The sequence below is a fragment of the Myotis daubentonii genome, chromosome 12 (assembly GCF_963259705.1).
Source record: "Myotis daubentonii chromosome 12, mMyoDau2.1, whole genome shotgun sequence".
In the NCBI taxonomy this organism is placed as follows: Eukaryota; Metazoa; Chordata; class Mammalia; order Chiroptera; family Vespertilionidae; genus Myotis; species Myotis daubentonii.
The window spans coordinates 45,255,862-45,270,739 of NC_081851.1; the positions used below are offsets into that span (position 1 = coordinate 45,255,862).

The 14,878-nt window shown below is 38.1% G+C and overlaps 2 protein-coding genes across 7 annotated transcripts in view; one reads left to right on the forward strand and one right to left on the reverse strand.

Annotated features, from left to right (window-relative positions):
- PUS10 (pseudouridine synthase 10) overlaps nt 1–4,165 on the forward strand; it is a 64,699-nt gene extending 60,534 nt beyond the window's left edge. For both annotated transcript variants that reach the window (XM_059659726.1, XM_059659727.1), the window contains exon 19: nt 639–4,165. The gene's annotated coding sequence lies outside the window, so the exon portion shown is untranslated. The remainder of the gene's footprint in view (nt 1–638) is intronic.
- Nucleotides 4,166–8,838: 4,673 nt separating this feature from the next.
- REL (REL proto-oncogene, NF-kB subunit) overlaps nt 8,839–14,878 on the reverse strand; it is a 39,067-nt gene continuing 33,027 nt past the window's right edge. The window contains exons 5-11 of one of the 5 annotated variants that reach the window (XM_059659721.1): nt 13,529–13,669; nt 12,327–12,431; nt 12,007–12,219; nt 11,382–11,450; nt 11,174–11,242; nt 9,427–10,098; nt 8,839–9,207 (exon numbers count right to left, since the gene is read on the reverse strand). In XM_059659721.1, coding sequence (XP_059515704.1) covers nt 9,086–9,207; nt 9,427–10,098; nt 11,174–11,242; nt 11,382–11,450; nt 12,007–12,219; nt 12,327–12,431; nt 13,529–13,669 — 1,391 coding nt within the window. In that variant the 3' untranslated portion in view covers nt 8,839–9,085. Of the gene's footprint in view, nt 10,099–11,173; nt 11,246–11,381; nt 11,451–12,006; nt 12,220–12,326; nt 12,432–13,528; nt 13,670–14,878 lie in introns of all 5 variants that reach the window. The other 4 variants (XM_059659720.1, XM_059659725.1, XM_059659723.1 and 1 more) reach the window with 4 other exon arrangements.

Here is a 14,878-nt window from a genome sequence, read left to right on the forward strand (position 1 = left end):
TGCATGGGTGGGGCTGGCTGGTTTGCCCTGAAGGGTGTCCTGGATCAGGGTGGGGGTTCCCACTGGGGTGCCTGGCCAGCCTGGGTGAGGGGATGATGGCTGTTTGCAGCTGGTCACACACCCTTCAGGGTGGGGGTCCCCACTGGGTGCCTGGCCAGTCTGGCTGAGGGGCTGAGGGCTGTTTTCAGGCTGACTGAAGCTCCCAACTGCTCCTTTTTTTCTTTTTCTTTTTTATTCTGGGCCAGCTTTAGCTCTGGCTCCAGCTCTGAGGCCTCTGCTGCTGAAAGAAGGTATCTGGTTTGTTTCGGTTCTATAATCGAAACAATGTATAACTCCAGCTCTGAGATCCGGGGCTCGCTGAAAGCATGAGATCCGGGGCTCGCTGAAAGCAGGTTTCTGGGGTTTTGTTTAGCTTCTATATTTGTTACAATGTTTCTTAAACTACAAGCTCAGAGGCCAGCAAGGCAGGCGGGGAACGTTGGAGTCCTCCGTCACTGAAGCAAGCAAGCCTCATGCTAGTTTCAAGCTGCCTGGCTGCCGGCCACCATCTTGGCTGGCAGTTAATTTGCATATCTCGTTGATTAGCCAATGGGAAGGGTAGCGGTCGTATGCCAATTACCATGTTTCTCTTTTATTAGATAGGATGACTGTCAAATACTCATCTTCTAATTCCTTTTATGTTACAGAAGAGCAAAGAAATACCAAGCACGCTTCCTAGAGAAAGGGAGGGACCCTGTTTATTAACACCAGTGGACTCCAGGAATAACTTCCAAATCAGAGTGAAGAAACATGCAGAGAGCCTGTACATATATATCCTGCTGGGGTCTTTGTCTTGCAAATATGCCCTATGTCCCCTGTCCCCTGCCCCCTTCGTGGCCCTGCAGCAAGGCCCCAGGTGTCAGGCCACATCCTGGTGCCAGCATAACCCTCCCCCTGCCCCCCCCTCCCTCCAGGGCAGTGCATTGTTTACAGTTTTTATGGCCTGACATGCCTTGCAAAACTAGTTTCCTCCTCATTTATATGTTTTGGTTGGCATTGGGTAAGTTCTATATTAGTTACAACTTTTCCTTCTTGTGTATTCATGGCTTCCTGTTTTATTCAATGAGTTATAATTTGTTGTTGATGTTTATTTTGATTTCTAAGTCCTGATTTGGCCAGTGGACGCCCCACCAAGCTGAGTCCTGTGTTCTTTTAACATGATCCTATTATTCTTGGAGAATGTTCTTTAATTATTTTTGAATGCTGTTGCTTTAATACAAAAAGACACTCCAAGCTCATCTTGTATTTCATCTGCACCAGCCCTAGTGTGGGCTATTTCACTAAGAGGAACTAGTTCCTTTTAGTAGAAAATGGTATTTATAAACCAAAATCCGGGCACTAGGTCTGCTTATTGCTATTGTGGCATTGGTGCTCCCAAGCCTTCTCATGGCATGCACACAGTCATGCTTACTTCTATGTATTTTTTTTTTTACATATATTGAACACTATGAATTATACCACTATTTCTAATTCCAATCTTATTTCTAGTTTTCTCTCCCTTTCCATGTTTGCCATTTCTTTCACTGAGAGTGAGAAATTTGGCTCCCATTAGCTTTAATGTATTAACTTAATAGATCAGTCCCCCTCCTAGGTGATCTCCTAAGGCTGCATCCCTATTTCAGATCACTGAGACTCCCCTCCCCACTACCCTACATGTTCTCCTTGGGCTCTGCATACTGTAATCCCACCTGCTGTGGTTAATACCTACCTGTGCCTTGCTCAGAATGAGTGAATGACTTTTGTCCTTAGTTATTCAGGAAGAAAGAGAAACAGGCAGGAAATAAGTCAGGAAGGCAGAAAATAAAAATCTTTTAAAAAGGCATTTTAGTACTCTACAAAATTATCTGTCATCTCAAAGGACAGTTATATATGCAAGTATTTCCAGCTGCAGCATTCCATTAAAATGCCTACTGTTTCTAAGCAACCAAAACTAGCTTTCTCTGTGAGGAAGATGCTATAAATACAAAGAACATCTCGTTGATATTTTTGAAGTCAAATAGCAACAACGTTTTAGTAAGGGTTTTAGAATTTTTTCCATTTATTATATTACCAAGAAAAAAATTACTGTATACAAAGATATTACAAAGACAACATTCTGTACAATAAAAGAAAACATTCCTGTTGTAAAATAACTGCATCTTGACAGCACACTTAACAATTAAATAATTCAATGGTGCCTGAGAACTTTTAAAAATTATAACAGTAAGAAATGTAATAGTGCATCCTCATAATCAAAAGCATTTGTAAGTACATTCTTTTAAAACAGATATAATTTCTAAAGGGTGCATGTGGTCTGAACCATGCATTTAAGAATGTCCATTTCCTAAAAATCTCGTGTGTCCTTTCCATTTCCTCTTAAAGCTACCTCAACTGTGTCATCAATGAAGTCTCCTGAGACTGAATTCCACAAATGGATCCCCAAATACTCCAACCTCATCTAATTCTTACTACATGTTATACAAAGTTATAATGGTTTGACTAGATAATAAAGTTTAAGAAGGAAAATAGGCAAGATAAACACTTGATACTTTTACCAATTTGTCATTTATTTACCTGCTGATATCTCTGAAAACTCAATTTGTTGAAGCACCAACAATTTGTACTAATTATTGTTCATACAGAGGTGTTTAATGAATCTTTTTTGTAACTCTTTAAATATTTGAAAGTCCAATAGTAAAGTGAAGTTGTAGAAGCAGGTGATTAAGATGACTAGAATATGATAAATTCCACTCCTTTTAAACAGGTAATTACTAGCAGGTGGTATCTTTTCCCTAAAGTCATAGACATTTAGGATAGAAAAAAAAATATTTAGAAAAAATAATTATTTATAAACATCCTAATTTTGCCCCATACTTAAACAAAACAGGAAAGGAATCTTAAAGTGGTAACTTCATTAGCTATGACGAGACCTCTTTTTAGGAAGAAAGTCACAGAATTTCAGAACTGGAAGTCTTTAATTGACCTACCTTTGCTATACAATTGGAAATGGCTAAAGATTGGAAAGAATAAAGTTGAATGAAGGACCTCCAGATGTGGGCAGCAGCTGGCCACTCCAAACAGAAACCGGTTTCAGGATGCCGATTATGGAAATCTAACCCATGGTGATTTTTCTCACTCTGCCACTGGAAGGAGCGTTTGGACTAGGGATTAACCAGGGACCCAGGACATACACGGATGGTTTAACAGTATTTGATTCGTACTATACACTTTACAGTGTTTCCTATGCGTTATTTTACTTAATACAACATACCTTGTGAGGTAGGTAGGCTGGGCATTACCTGCAATTTTATATCTGAAGAGACAGGCTCACACAAGCTGTGCTTTGTTAAATATCACACAGCTTTTAAGTGGCAGAGCTGAAGATTAAAACCCAGATGTCTGACTAAAAATTCCCCATCCTTTCCATTTCTCCATGCTATTTAAACATCCCATGGACATTTCTTTAATCCCTCAATAAATCAATTTATAACAACTTAGTTGGTGCTACTAGGCAGCCTGGATCACCAATTCCAGGTCTTTAACATGGAGAACTAGTATAATTAGTTTTTCTGAAGTATCAGGTTAGAAATTGACAATCCAACGGTGTCTGTTCAGCAAGGTTCTGAGTAGAGAGGCCCAGTGACTGCTTTAAAAGGCTATTAAGATAGGTGCTGACGATGGAAATCAGAAGAGGGCTTTTGAGGAGTAGGTAGATTGGCAATGGGCATGAAGGAAACCTATGGGGTGCTGGAAATGACTGTCTATGTATGTAAATACTCAAGCTGTTCACTTAAAATTAATCCACTTTATGCACTTTACCGTAGATGTTTTCCCTCAAAAGAAAAAGACTGACCTCTTTGAGAAAGAGTTTTGCCTCATTTACCTTTCTATCATTTCCAGAACCAAACATGGTGCTGTGCACATTAAACATTAAAAAAGTGTGACATGTGCCCTAGCTGGTTTGGCTCAGTGGATAGAGCGTCGGCCTGCGGACTCAAGGGTCCTGGGTTCGATTCCGGCCAAGGGCATGTACCTTGGTTGCGGGCACATACCCAGTAGGGTGTGTGCAGGAGGCAGCTGATCGATGTTTCTCTCTCATCGATGTTTCTAACTCTCTATCCCTCAGTGAAAAATCAATAAAATATATATTTTAAAAAAAAGTGTGACATGTGACTTGATTACATGAAGACCCCAGTGTCTGTGCAATGGTAAGGTGTCCAGGAAATGCATGGAGAACTGAGGTTAAACCCCTCACATACAGTAGAGAGAAGCGGCCAAGTCAGACATATGAGACAATCCTAATAGCTGTAAAATTTCTACCTAATACAGCTAATAACATGGGAGGCAGAGGGTAAAGTGTTTCACAAACTTGAAAATCTTGGCATCAATGCTTTTCTTGTCAGGTTAAGTACCTTTTCCTTTAAGAACCCCATCCTTACCGAAGGACTTGTGTGCATGTATATAAGCATAACCAATGGACATAAGACACTGGGGGGTAGGGGAGGCCAGGGGATTGTCAAGTGCGGGGGGGAAAAAAGGAGACATATGTAATACTCTTTGTAATACTTTAAGCAATAAAACAATTAAAAAAAAAAAAGAACCCCATCCTTATATATCACTCCTGTGTCAATTTCAACCTTGACTCTCTAGTAATAGCTACCATTTATTCAGCACCAACTATGCCAGGGATTATGCTAAGGGAAAGAATCCCAAAGATGAATGAGACAAACCTTAAGTGACTACAATTCAGAGGGAGTTCTCCAACAGGGGTAATGTACAATTGTACCTCAGCTAGGGGGGCAGGCTCAAGTTTCACAGAGAAGCCTAGTCTTAAAGACGATGTGTTGTGGTTGAACAATACAGGTAGAGTATATAATACATGAAAGGCAATGGATGCCCAGAGTTTTTTTCAAAGAATGACAATAAGGGATAAGGGGGGATGGGGTGGTATTTTTTTTGCTAATCCTCACCCAAGGGTATTTTTTCAATGATTTTTTTTTTTTCAGAGAGTGGGAGGGGGAGACAGGAACATCAATGTGAGAGAGACACATTCATTGGTTGCTTCCTGCAAGCACTCCAACCAGGGTGGGGATCGAGCCTGCAACCGAGGTACGTGCCCTTGACTGTAATCAAATCCTCGGACTGAAGGCTCTATCCATTCAGCCAAACCGGCTAGAGCTGGGGTGTTATTTTTAACTGGAGCATATGGAAAAGATATTCTTGTTGGGGAAAAAGGAGGAAGGCCTACACTAAGAACTCAGCGGCAATTGAGGGACAAATGCAAGAGATTTGGGGGAGGCAGATTCAAAAGGACTTGATGACTACGGACGAATGTGAGGTTTCGAGGTTTCGTTTAAGTATCTTAGATGGCAGGGTAAATGGTAATGCCATTAGAGTAGCAAAAGGAAGAACCAGTTCTAAAGGCATTCAGATAGTTTGAGAGAAAGCTGGAGTGGGCACTGATAAGGTCACCCTGGGGGAAAAATAGCACCAACTGAGGGCCCAGGGTTGAGACTCAGAGTAAAAAATCAACCTCAGAGAAGAATGTTCTCTACCATAGAATCTTTGGAGGAGTACCCAAGGAGGGAGTGCTCCAGGGGATGGAAGGTTACAGATAGTCCAAACATACAAAGGTAAGTAGATGGATACAAAGATACTAGGTTTAACAAGGGAGGGTGTCCCAGGTCACTTTCCACAGAATAGCAGAAGAAAATAGTAGGAGGTAAAGTGAGAGAGGAGAGGGTACGGAATGACCGGGAATGAGGACATGGAGACCGAAAGCATGTTATGAGTCTGGATGTGAAGGGAAGGAGCATGAGGGTAGCAGAAGAGGTTTGTTCCTTTCCTTTTAAGCTAAAGAAGACTTTTATTATGTTTATTATACAAAAAAAGAGGCACTAAATGCTGATGTGAGGATAAAGAAACAGGAGGGGGATTGGAGAGAAAAGGGGGGGGGGAATCCAGTGTATCAGTAGAGGTTAGAAAGGCATAAGGTCACCTTTTCCTCAGAAGCTAAGAGTGGGGGGTTACAAGAACAGGTGAAAGTGTAAACACATTTAGGGATAACATTCTTTTTAAATCATAAAATAAATCCTATGATCAGTAAATGGCACATGAAAAATAAAAAATCCATCTCAACACAGATGTAGCAGTACCTTACTTTGGCTTACACAGAAAAAACTGCAAGTCAACTGCTTAATTTAAAAAATCCATTTAGGTTTTCTATCAGTTGTTTAAGCTGATCAATGCTAATTAATTCACAACTAGAGGATTCTATATTCTTAAAAAAGTGTACCACCTATCAACCACTATCTGGAAATATCTTGGGTTCATATTTTGAATAGGTAAGAAATTATGCCTTCAGGATTTTATTTCTCTTGGTATGTTCTACAGAAGTATGTTATGTGCTTATGACTTTTAAAATTATAATAACAAGAATGTTTCATTTTGAAATCATCATTTTTGAGAAACATTAATGGTACTTAGCTTTAATATTTTTAATCATTAATCTTTTTCTTCCTAAATATCTTCACCTTATATTACCATTACCATTTCCTAGGATCACTCAACTCAGAATTTTTATTTGTATGACATTCTCACATTCTGTATTTTGACCAAATTGACTAGTTTTAATTGTTCCAGTAAATTTATGGTTTGGTTGGATGCTATATTAGTGAAATTATTAACCATGAGACGAGGAGACCTCAGTTCTTGTATTCCTGAGGGGGGAGATGTATTCTCTTAAATTGTCTGTCCTTGGGTGTGGTTGGCAAATGGCACTAACTGGATTTCTGTTATGTCTCCCTGAGTAAGGTGATTTAAGCTATTTACCTTCCAGTTGGGGAGGAGATGTGCAAAGCATTTACTCTTAAGTATCCTTGGCTGAGGGAAGATAGGGTTTACTAGGTGGCTGCAAAGTGCTGTTTAACTCTGAGTTTCCAAATTCTGCTTGTCCTGGAATTTTCCTAGCTTCTTACTCTTCTCTAACAAAATGACATGTTTCTAGCTAGGAATATGCTCAACATTTATGGTAGGTTCTAGTTATAAAATAAACTAGGTCTTGAATAAGTTGGTTACTTAGCATCATGACAATCCCATCACAATTACACTTTGCCTTCCAACTATTTGGATTACCATTAATTAATGGTTGTCTTAAATGTACATGATTCTGATAGAAACCCGATGTCACACTAAATGGCACTATGAAAACCATGAGCATCTAATAATTAAAGCTATTCTTTATTTCAAAAAACAGAGTTGTATCAGTAGTACTTAGGGCCTACTGATCGCTTAATCTGAGGCAGACACTGTTCTACCAACTGTGTATTCTACAAACAAAACACATATTTCTGCCCTCAAGGAGCTTATATTCCAGTACAAGAAAACAAATAGTAAACAAATGAATGCTTAGATAAGGTTATGGGAACAGATAAAGGAAGGGACGTGATGTGCTGGTAACTAGTTATAGTGTCAAGGAAGGCTTTTCTGAGCAGGTAACGTGGTGTGAGAAGGGTGTAAGGAGGGTGGTCCTGCATGTATCTGAGAGAAAACCATTCCAGGCAGAAAGAACAACAAGTACAAAGACCGTAAGGCAGGAGCGTACTCGAAGAGGAGCACGGAGGCCAGAGCACCTGGCGCTGAATGGCAGGGGAAATGGTGGTAGATGAGGTAGGAGAGGGAGCGAGGGACTGCTCACCTTAAGGACCTTGGTGTCTATTCTGAGATGGGGAGCCATCGGATGGTTTTGGGCAGTTAAATGATATGATTTGACGTGGCTTAAAAATAATCATTCTGGCTACTTTATGGAGAACAGACTGTAGGGACACAAGGAAATAAAGAGGGTTTTTGGAGGTAAAATAGCTTCAATCCAGGCCAGAGATGATGGTTGCTTGGAACAGGATGTTAATGGGAGAGGTCAAAAGAGGTGGCCAGCTGTGGATGTATTCTGAAGGTAGGACCTACCAGATTTGCTGACAGATTTGGATATGGGAGATAAAAGGAAAAAAGAATCAAGGATGAGTCCATAGATCTGGACCTGAGCAACCAGAGGCATGGCATTGCCATTTACTGAGACGGGGGAAAACTAAAAGAGAAGCATGTTTGGGAGGGAAGATCAAGAATGTGTTGGGTTTGATCTTTAATTAGATTTCTAGATATAGATGTTAAATAAGCAGTTTTACACACATGGGTAAACTCCAAATGTGCTGTTCAGAGGACAGGTCTAAACTAGGGGTAAAGTTTCAGAGTTGACAGCATGAAATTGGATGAACTCACAGTGACTGAGGACACATAAGAGAAGAGGTCCAAAGAAATTTCTTCCCCTTAAGAACATAGGTGTAGACCTAAAATCTCAAGCAATTTAGATATGGATTTAAATAATCCAAAAAGTAGAGAACCTCCCATTACTTAAATACACCATTCTGTCCAACTTAGCATTTTAAAGAAATTTTGATTTACATATAAATCTAAGAAACTCCAAAAAGCCTCAGAAAAACCCCTTAGGGGTCACCTTGGCCCATGGGCCTCAAAAAATAATAAGAAATTAATTTTTCCAATGACATAGCCATTACAGGTTTTACCTTAAATTTGCTTAAAAGCAAATATCGGTTAACTCATTTAACTAGGAATACATTAATACATTACAAAAGAAATACTAAAAAGTTTGGAAAAACTGGAGCTGTGCCCTCATGTTCTCTTCGCTCTGTTCTGTGGAAACGCGGTGGGACTCTAAAGCCAGAACTCCCACCATACACAGTATCAGGCCACATGCTTCAAAAGAGAAACACTAAAACCTTTTAAATGTCTACTTTGGAATGTTCCTTTTCTGGCAAGTTCCAACTTTGTATTCTCCATACCCAAAGGTGTGGGTTTTGTGGGTGTTTTTTTTTTTTAATTGAAAAACTGATTTTATTTAATATTTAACATGTCACAGATTCATTATACACTTTAATGGTCAAATAATGATCTAACCTAGACTGAAATATGTACTAGTTTAAATAAACTATGTGGGGTGCACGTAGGATTCCAGGGGACACCACAGCCTAGAGTTCAAGTGGCGTGGATTTGTTTACGCTTGAAGCAAAGCCCTGGGGCTTTTTGCAGCTCTTCCCGAAGTTGGGAATGAATTCATCCCTCTCTTCCACTTCTTGGAGGAGCTCCAGAGCCAAGAGAGCCTATCAAAGAAATCTCCTACATATGGCGGGAGAAATAGAAAATGTTGATTCTATGTGGGTAATATCAAAATGATTGCAAACATTTAAAAGGATTTAAAGCTTGAATCATCATTTAAGTCTTACAAGTTCACCTAAAAATATTCAAATGTATACTGGTCGCTCAACTGCTCATTCTGCATAGTGCCAATACCTGAATACTGACTTTGAGCAAAACCATGACCGTTTGGATTAGTACCATTCAAAGGCCCCGACTCATTTAGCATGCTGTTCTCTGCACAACTGAAGTCGGATCCCTCAAATGCATCCAACTGTGACGCGAAAGCAGTGGTACCGGAACTGGCGCCTGCTGGCATGCTGGAAGAGGACATCTGATGGAACTGTCTCAAATCCCTTTGGTCTAACACCGAGTTGCATGAAGGGCTTTCAATATTCATTCTCGTAAATCCCGAATTGTCAGTCTCCCTCATGCTGTCATTATTGGATATACTGACAGGGCAATTCTGCAGCATGTTGGCACCAGAAAAACCACAGAAGTCAGCTGATGACAGGGATGATGTTTCCATTCTGCCTATGTCATTAGTACTGTTATAAATGCAAGCATTAGAAGCATGCAAGTCATTCACAACAGGCATTTCTGAGAATCTTGGGATACCCTGTGAATTAGAGGAAATTGTCCCTGTTGAAAAATTACTCAGTGGATTTGTACTGACTGAGCATGAGGGGGGGTGGGGCTCTGAGGACCAGTGTGAAGAAGGCTGAGGTACCATTGGGGGCATGGCTGAGGCATGATGTGGCATGGCACTTGAGATGGACACAGATGGGGAGTAGTAAGATTCCGCTTGACTCGAAACCCCTGTAGGCCGGAGCATTTCATTCAAAACTGCACCAGGAGGAAACGAGTTTGATTCTGTGGAGGGGGAAATATATCATTACAGCACTGAAATGAACAAAATTATAAAAAGTACTACTTCTAAAAATGGCACAAACACACTAATAAAGAAAATTTTCAAGGACACTGATGTAGCAGTTCAAATTAAAAACTTAGATAGCACTAAAATGATTACACGAGCCCTAAACTCAATTCTGTGACACTTACCTTTCTACAAATACCTAAAAATAATATTGCTAAGTTATTTTGGCACAGATTTCACTTCAGTCAAATCTGAATATCTAGCTTCTGAGGCCCCATAAAGATATTTTTGGAAAGTGAGAGATGAATATTAGAATTTCAGTTAATGGGACTCTAAATAGCCAAAATTCATTTCATATTCTTCTTTTTTAAGAAAAAATGAAGTGATGGAGGAAGCACTCATTGGGGATGATTGAAAGTCCACATAATTATCTAAGAAGTATTAAGATATAACACACTAAGGTACTACAAATTCCCAGTCAGAAAAAAAATGAAGGATTCTGTGTTTATTTACACATTATTGTGACTGCTATACATAGTCATCCTGGAAGAAGCACTGGTTTAAGAATATAAGGGGCAAAAGACTTCTAATTAACCCTGGTTGAATGATCGAAACCAGAAATTGACAACTTTTTTTTTTCTATAAAGGGCCAGATAGTAAATATTTTAGGCTTTGCAGCCTCTGTTGGAACTACCAACTCTGCCACTGTGGTGAAAAAAGAGCCAAAGACAATTTGTAATCAAACGAGCACGGCTATGTTCTAGCAAAACTCTACTGATAAAGACAGGCTACTGGTTAGATCTAAACAATTTCTTGCATGACATACCGTAATTAGTAAAAGTACCACCATATGAACGAAATGTAATTTCTCAAACAGTAACTCCCCAAAACCAGTTTCCAATAGGACCTTTGGAAGCCAAGATCAATTAATTCATTATTCAAAGCATGAAAAAATTTGTAGGTGTGGAAAATAGAAAGAAGCAGTTTTATTTCTAAGAATGGAATTCCAATATATTATGCAAAGCCGTGGTCTTTCCAATGACAAGGGATATTTTATAGGGAATAAAATACCTTTTTTAATGAATCTTCCTTCTCCAGTTGATCCTAGGGGACCAGGTCTAGGTCTTTCAGGAAAATTAACTGCTGTGATAAAGGTTTTTCCATTATTATATGTAAATTTGAAAAATAACATTATCACTTAAAATGCGCAAAACTGAATAAAACAAAACCCCCCCCACAAAATCTATTTAAATATGAATCAATCCAAAAACATTCTTACCACAATCCTGCCACAGTTTCTGGAAAAGTAGACTTGTTTTTTGTTTCTTTGCTTTATTGCCATAAGTATCTGGTTAGAAAGAAACCAGGAAAGCATGTGAATGAATCATCATGCTTCTTCTCCTTTAATAAATAAATAGTTTTATCCCTATATAAAAAATGCTTTAAATAAATGTACATAATATGGACTTAATAGATGTTGCAGAGTGTGTCCTACGCCAGTGATAAGGGTATTTTTCTCATAGTAAAAACTGGTTTGATATTCATCTCGCTTTCTTCTAACATCTCTAAGTCAACAACGTCAACTAATGCAATAAAGGCAGAAAAGGACCAAAATGGAGACTACTCTCTGGCAAGTTTGCTATCTATAAAAACCCCCTCAACTATAAAACAAATTTTGACAAACAGTTTAGATACTTTGAAATTATTCCAGATTCTTTTCCTAAGAAAGAGGTGCAAAGAGCACACAGATCAATCGGTTGAAAAATCAATGAAAAACTACCAGGCAAAGAAATGTAAATTATGAAAAACAACCACCACCTGTATTTCAAGGTATCTTACCAAAAATGTTATGACAAGGCCTAATTTTAAGAAATATATAAAACATGACCACTAAGAAGTCACACCTTTTTCATCTGGCAGATATCTGAAATCCATCGACTCACTAACTTCCTGGTCAGAAGGTCTCCGCAACTGCATCTTCACTGTCACGGGCTCCGTGATCACTTTGCAATACGGTGGAGTCTTGAAAACAATGGCCACCTGACGGTGCACATCAGCTTGTGAAAAGATGCCTTTAGCTTCCCAGTCATTCAACGCAAACCGAACCTCTATGTCATCTAGTGAATAGGAAGGCAAAGAACTATCAGTGGGAAAACAAAGTAAAATGTTATCTATTAATTTAAAATATATTCTGAAGTCCATGAAACAAACAAAAAACAAATACCTTTCTGAACTTTGTCACAGAGCAGAAATATTTCATCTCCTCCTCTGACACTTCCACAGTTCTTGTTTACACGGCAAATCCTTAATTCTGCAGTATTAGGAGCACCTAAATATGAAGAGATTTTTAATGGGTTGCTACCTTAATATTTTATTCCTTTTTGATGGAGAGAATTTTAGGAAAACAATCTATAGAACAGATAAAAAATTTTAACGTATAAGTACATTAAGAACACTACATTAATCATCCACATCTGACACTTTCCTTTCTGACTACATTGTCTAAACTGGTTTAGAGTGACTTTCTAGGCAATGACGTGTCCTCTAATTAAATCTTCCTGCTTCTGAATTCTGATTCTTTCCACCCTCCTACACACTGTCACCAAACTAATCTTCTTCAATCATGACCATAACCCTAAGGCAATGCCCTTTTCATGCTTCCTATTATCTGGGTCAATATTCCAGTAACTCTCCCTGGAATTCAAAGCTCTCTGTGATAACAATCTGATCTGCCTTTATAGCCCTATGTCCCACTATCTTTCTACATGCAAGACAGGTACACACACACACACACACACTATGAGGGCAATTTCATAATCTTTTAAAACTATAAATATTAGTATCCTTTGATCTAGCATTTGCCAACAGTCTACTCTGCAAGTGTATGCTAAAGACTTGCAGAAGATATACACATGCAGATACTTACTGCAGTACAAAGTGTTAGAGCCAAAATAAAAAAAGCGAGAAGGAAACAAACCAAATGTCTTGTAATAGGGTAATGATTTAATAAAATTATGATATAGCCATCTAAGGCAATATGCAGCTACTGAAAAGAATAGGGTGCCTGAAAGGAAAAATGATTCGAGATACATTGCTAAGAAGGGGGGGAAATGTTTTTTTAAAGATCAGTAATGATTTCTTTTAAAAGTTGCCAAAATTATATAGTGTGAATGATAAAGATAATGTACATGTACATATATGAAGAAGAAACGGGTGAGATATGTAGCTGAGGACGGTGACTACCTGTGGAGAATGAAATTAGAGATTTACTATAGGAGAGTACCTCCTGTTATTTACTTCAGGAATGTTTGAATTTTTCCTGTAATAGACATACTGTTTTTCTAAGTACCAAAATACTTAAAAAAATTATACTATACTAAAAAAAAACAAGCTAAGGCTACAAATGCAAGAATATAAAATACTTACGGTTGTCATAAATTGGGTTAGACACAACAGGAGGTAGAGTAGTCGTCAAATTACCATGTTCATCATAGAGGAAAACTTGAAAACATAATCTCACCACATTGAGGTCGCAATCTTCAGTATCAAGCAGCTGTGGTTCAGGGACTGAATGGTACATTAAAAAAAAAAAAAGAATCTAGAATATTCACATAGAACTAAAATCCCTGCTAGGTCCTCCTCCCTGCCCAATATACTTGAGTAGTGTCCAAATCTGCACTAACTAAAATAGAATCGTACACAATCTCAAGAATGCCTTTTATCATCGGTATATCATGTAGTCACTAACAGTATTCATGAAGTTATGACCATGGTCAGGAAGTAACTATCCCAGTCACCTAGAATTTAGGGCAGAATTCCAAATTGACATTAATATCAAATTTTTACAAATATAGTTGTCGGTTATATACAATAGAGAATAGGCATTCATTCATTAATTCAACATACATGTATTCAGTCCAGTCATTGTGTTAAAAACTCTGTAAATTATCTCCTAAACCTGTACAAGAATGACTAACATCCCCATTTTACAATGAGAAACTGATTTTAAAGAAATGAAATTACTTGTCCCAAGTTTCACAGCTAAGTGGCAGAAGAGAAATTCAGACTCAGGTAACTGAATCCAGAGCCTAGGCTCTTAAAAACTGAACTCTGTTAGAAAAGTTTACATATATTTTGCATCAAGTGACAAAAGGAGTGTCTACTGAAGTTTGGATCAACACTTTAGGAATTAAATACCAAGAGGTACTAGATGAGATAAGGTAGCTTTCTTTGTATAAGAAATTTTATGTACAGATTTGTTTTGTTTAAAACAGGCAAACAAACCCTATAGCAGGAAAATTTTATAATTCTAGAAAATATAAAAACACATTCCTTATGAAAGAATATATAATGTTTGCTAACTGACATTGAAAAAAAAACCCAGTTCCAAAGGAAAATATTACTCTGCCTTTTCAAAGAATACCATAAGCTGTGGCAATAAATCATAATAACATAGTCATATTTTTAAAAGCATGAAATACATATTAAATTTTATGAAAACTTTTATTTTTAAGAGGGTATTAAAATTTGAAAACAGCTAAAATCCAAATAGTCTTACAGACAATAATAAAAACTACAATATAATTTTGCCTATTTTTATTTAAACTACATTTGTAGTCTCGGTAGCTATCACAAGATTTAAAATTATCCCATTATCATCATTATTAAGCCTAGCATTGGAAGGAGTCTATTAGAACATATTTATACAAATAAAAGGTCAAAATGTGATGTATGATCCAAACACCTGTGTCCCAGCAGCATACTCTACTGGCACAA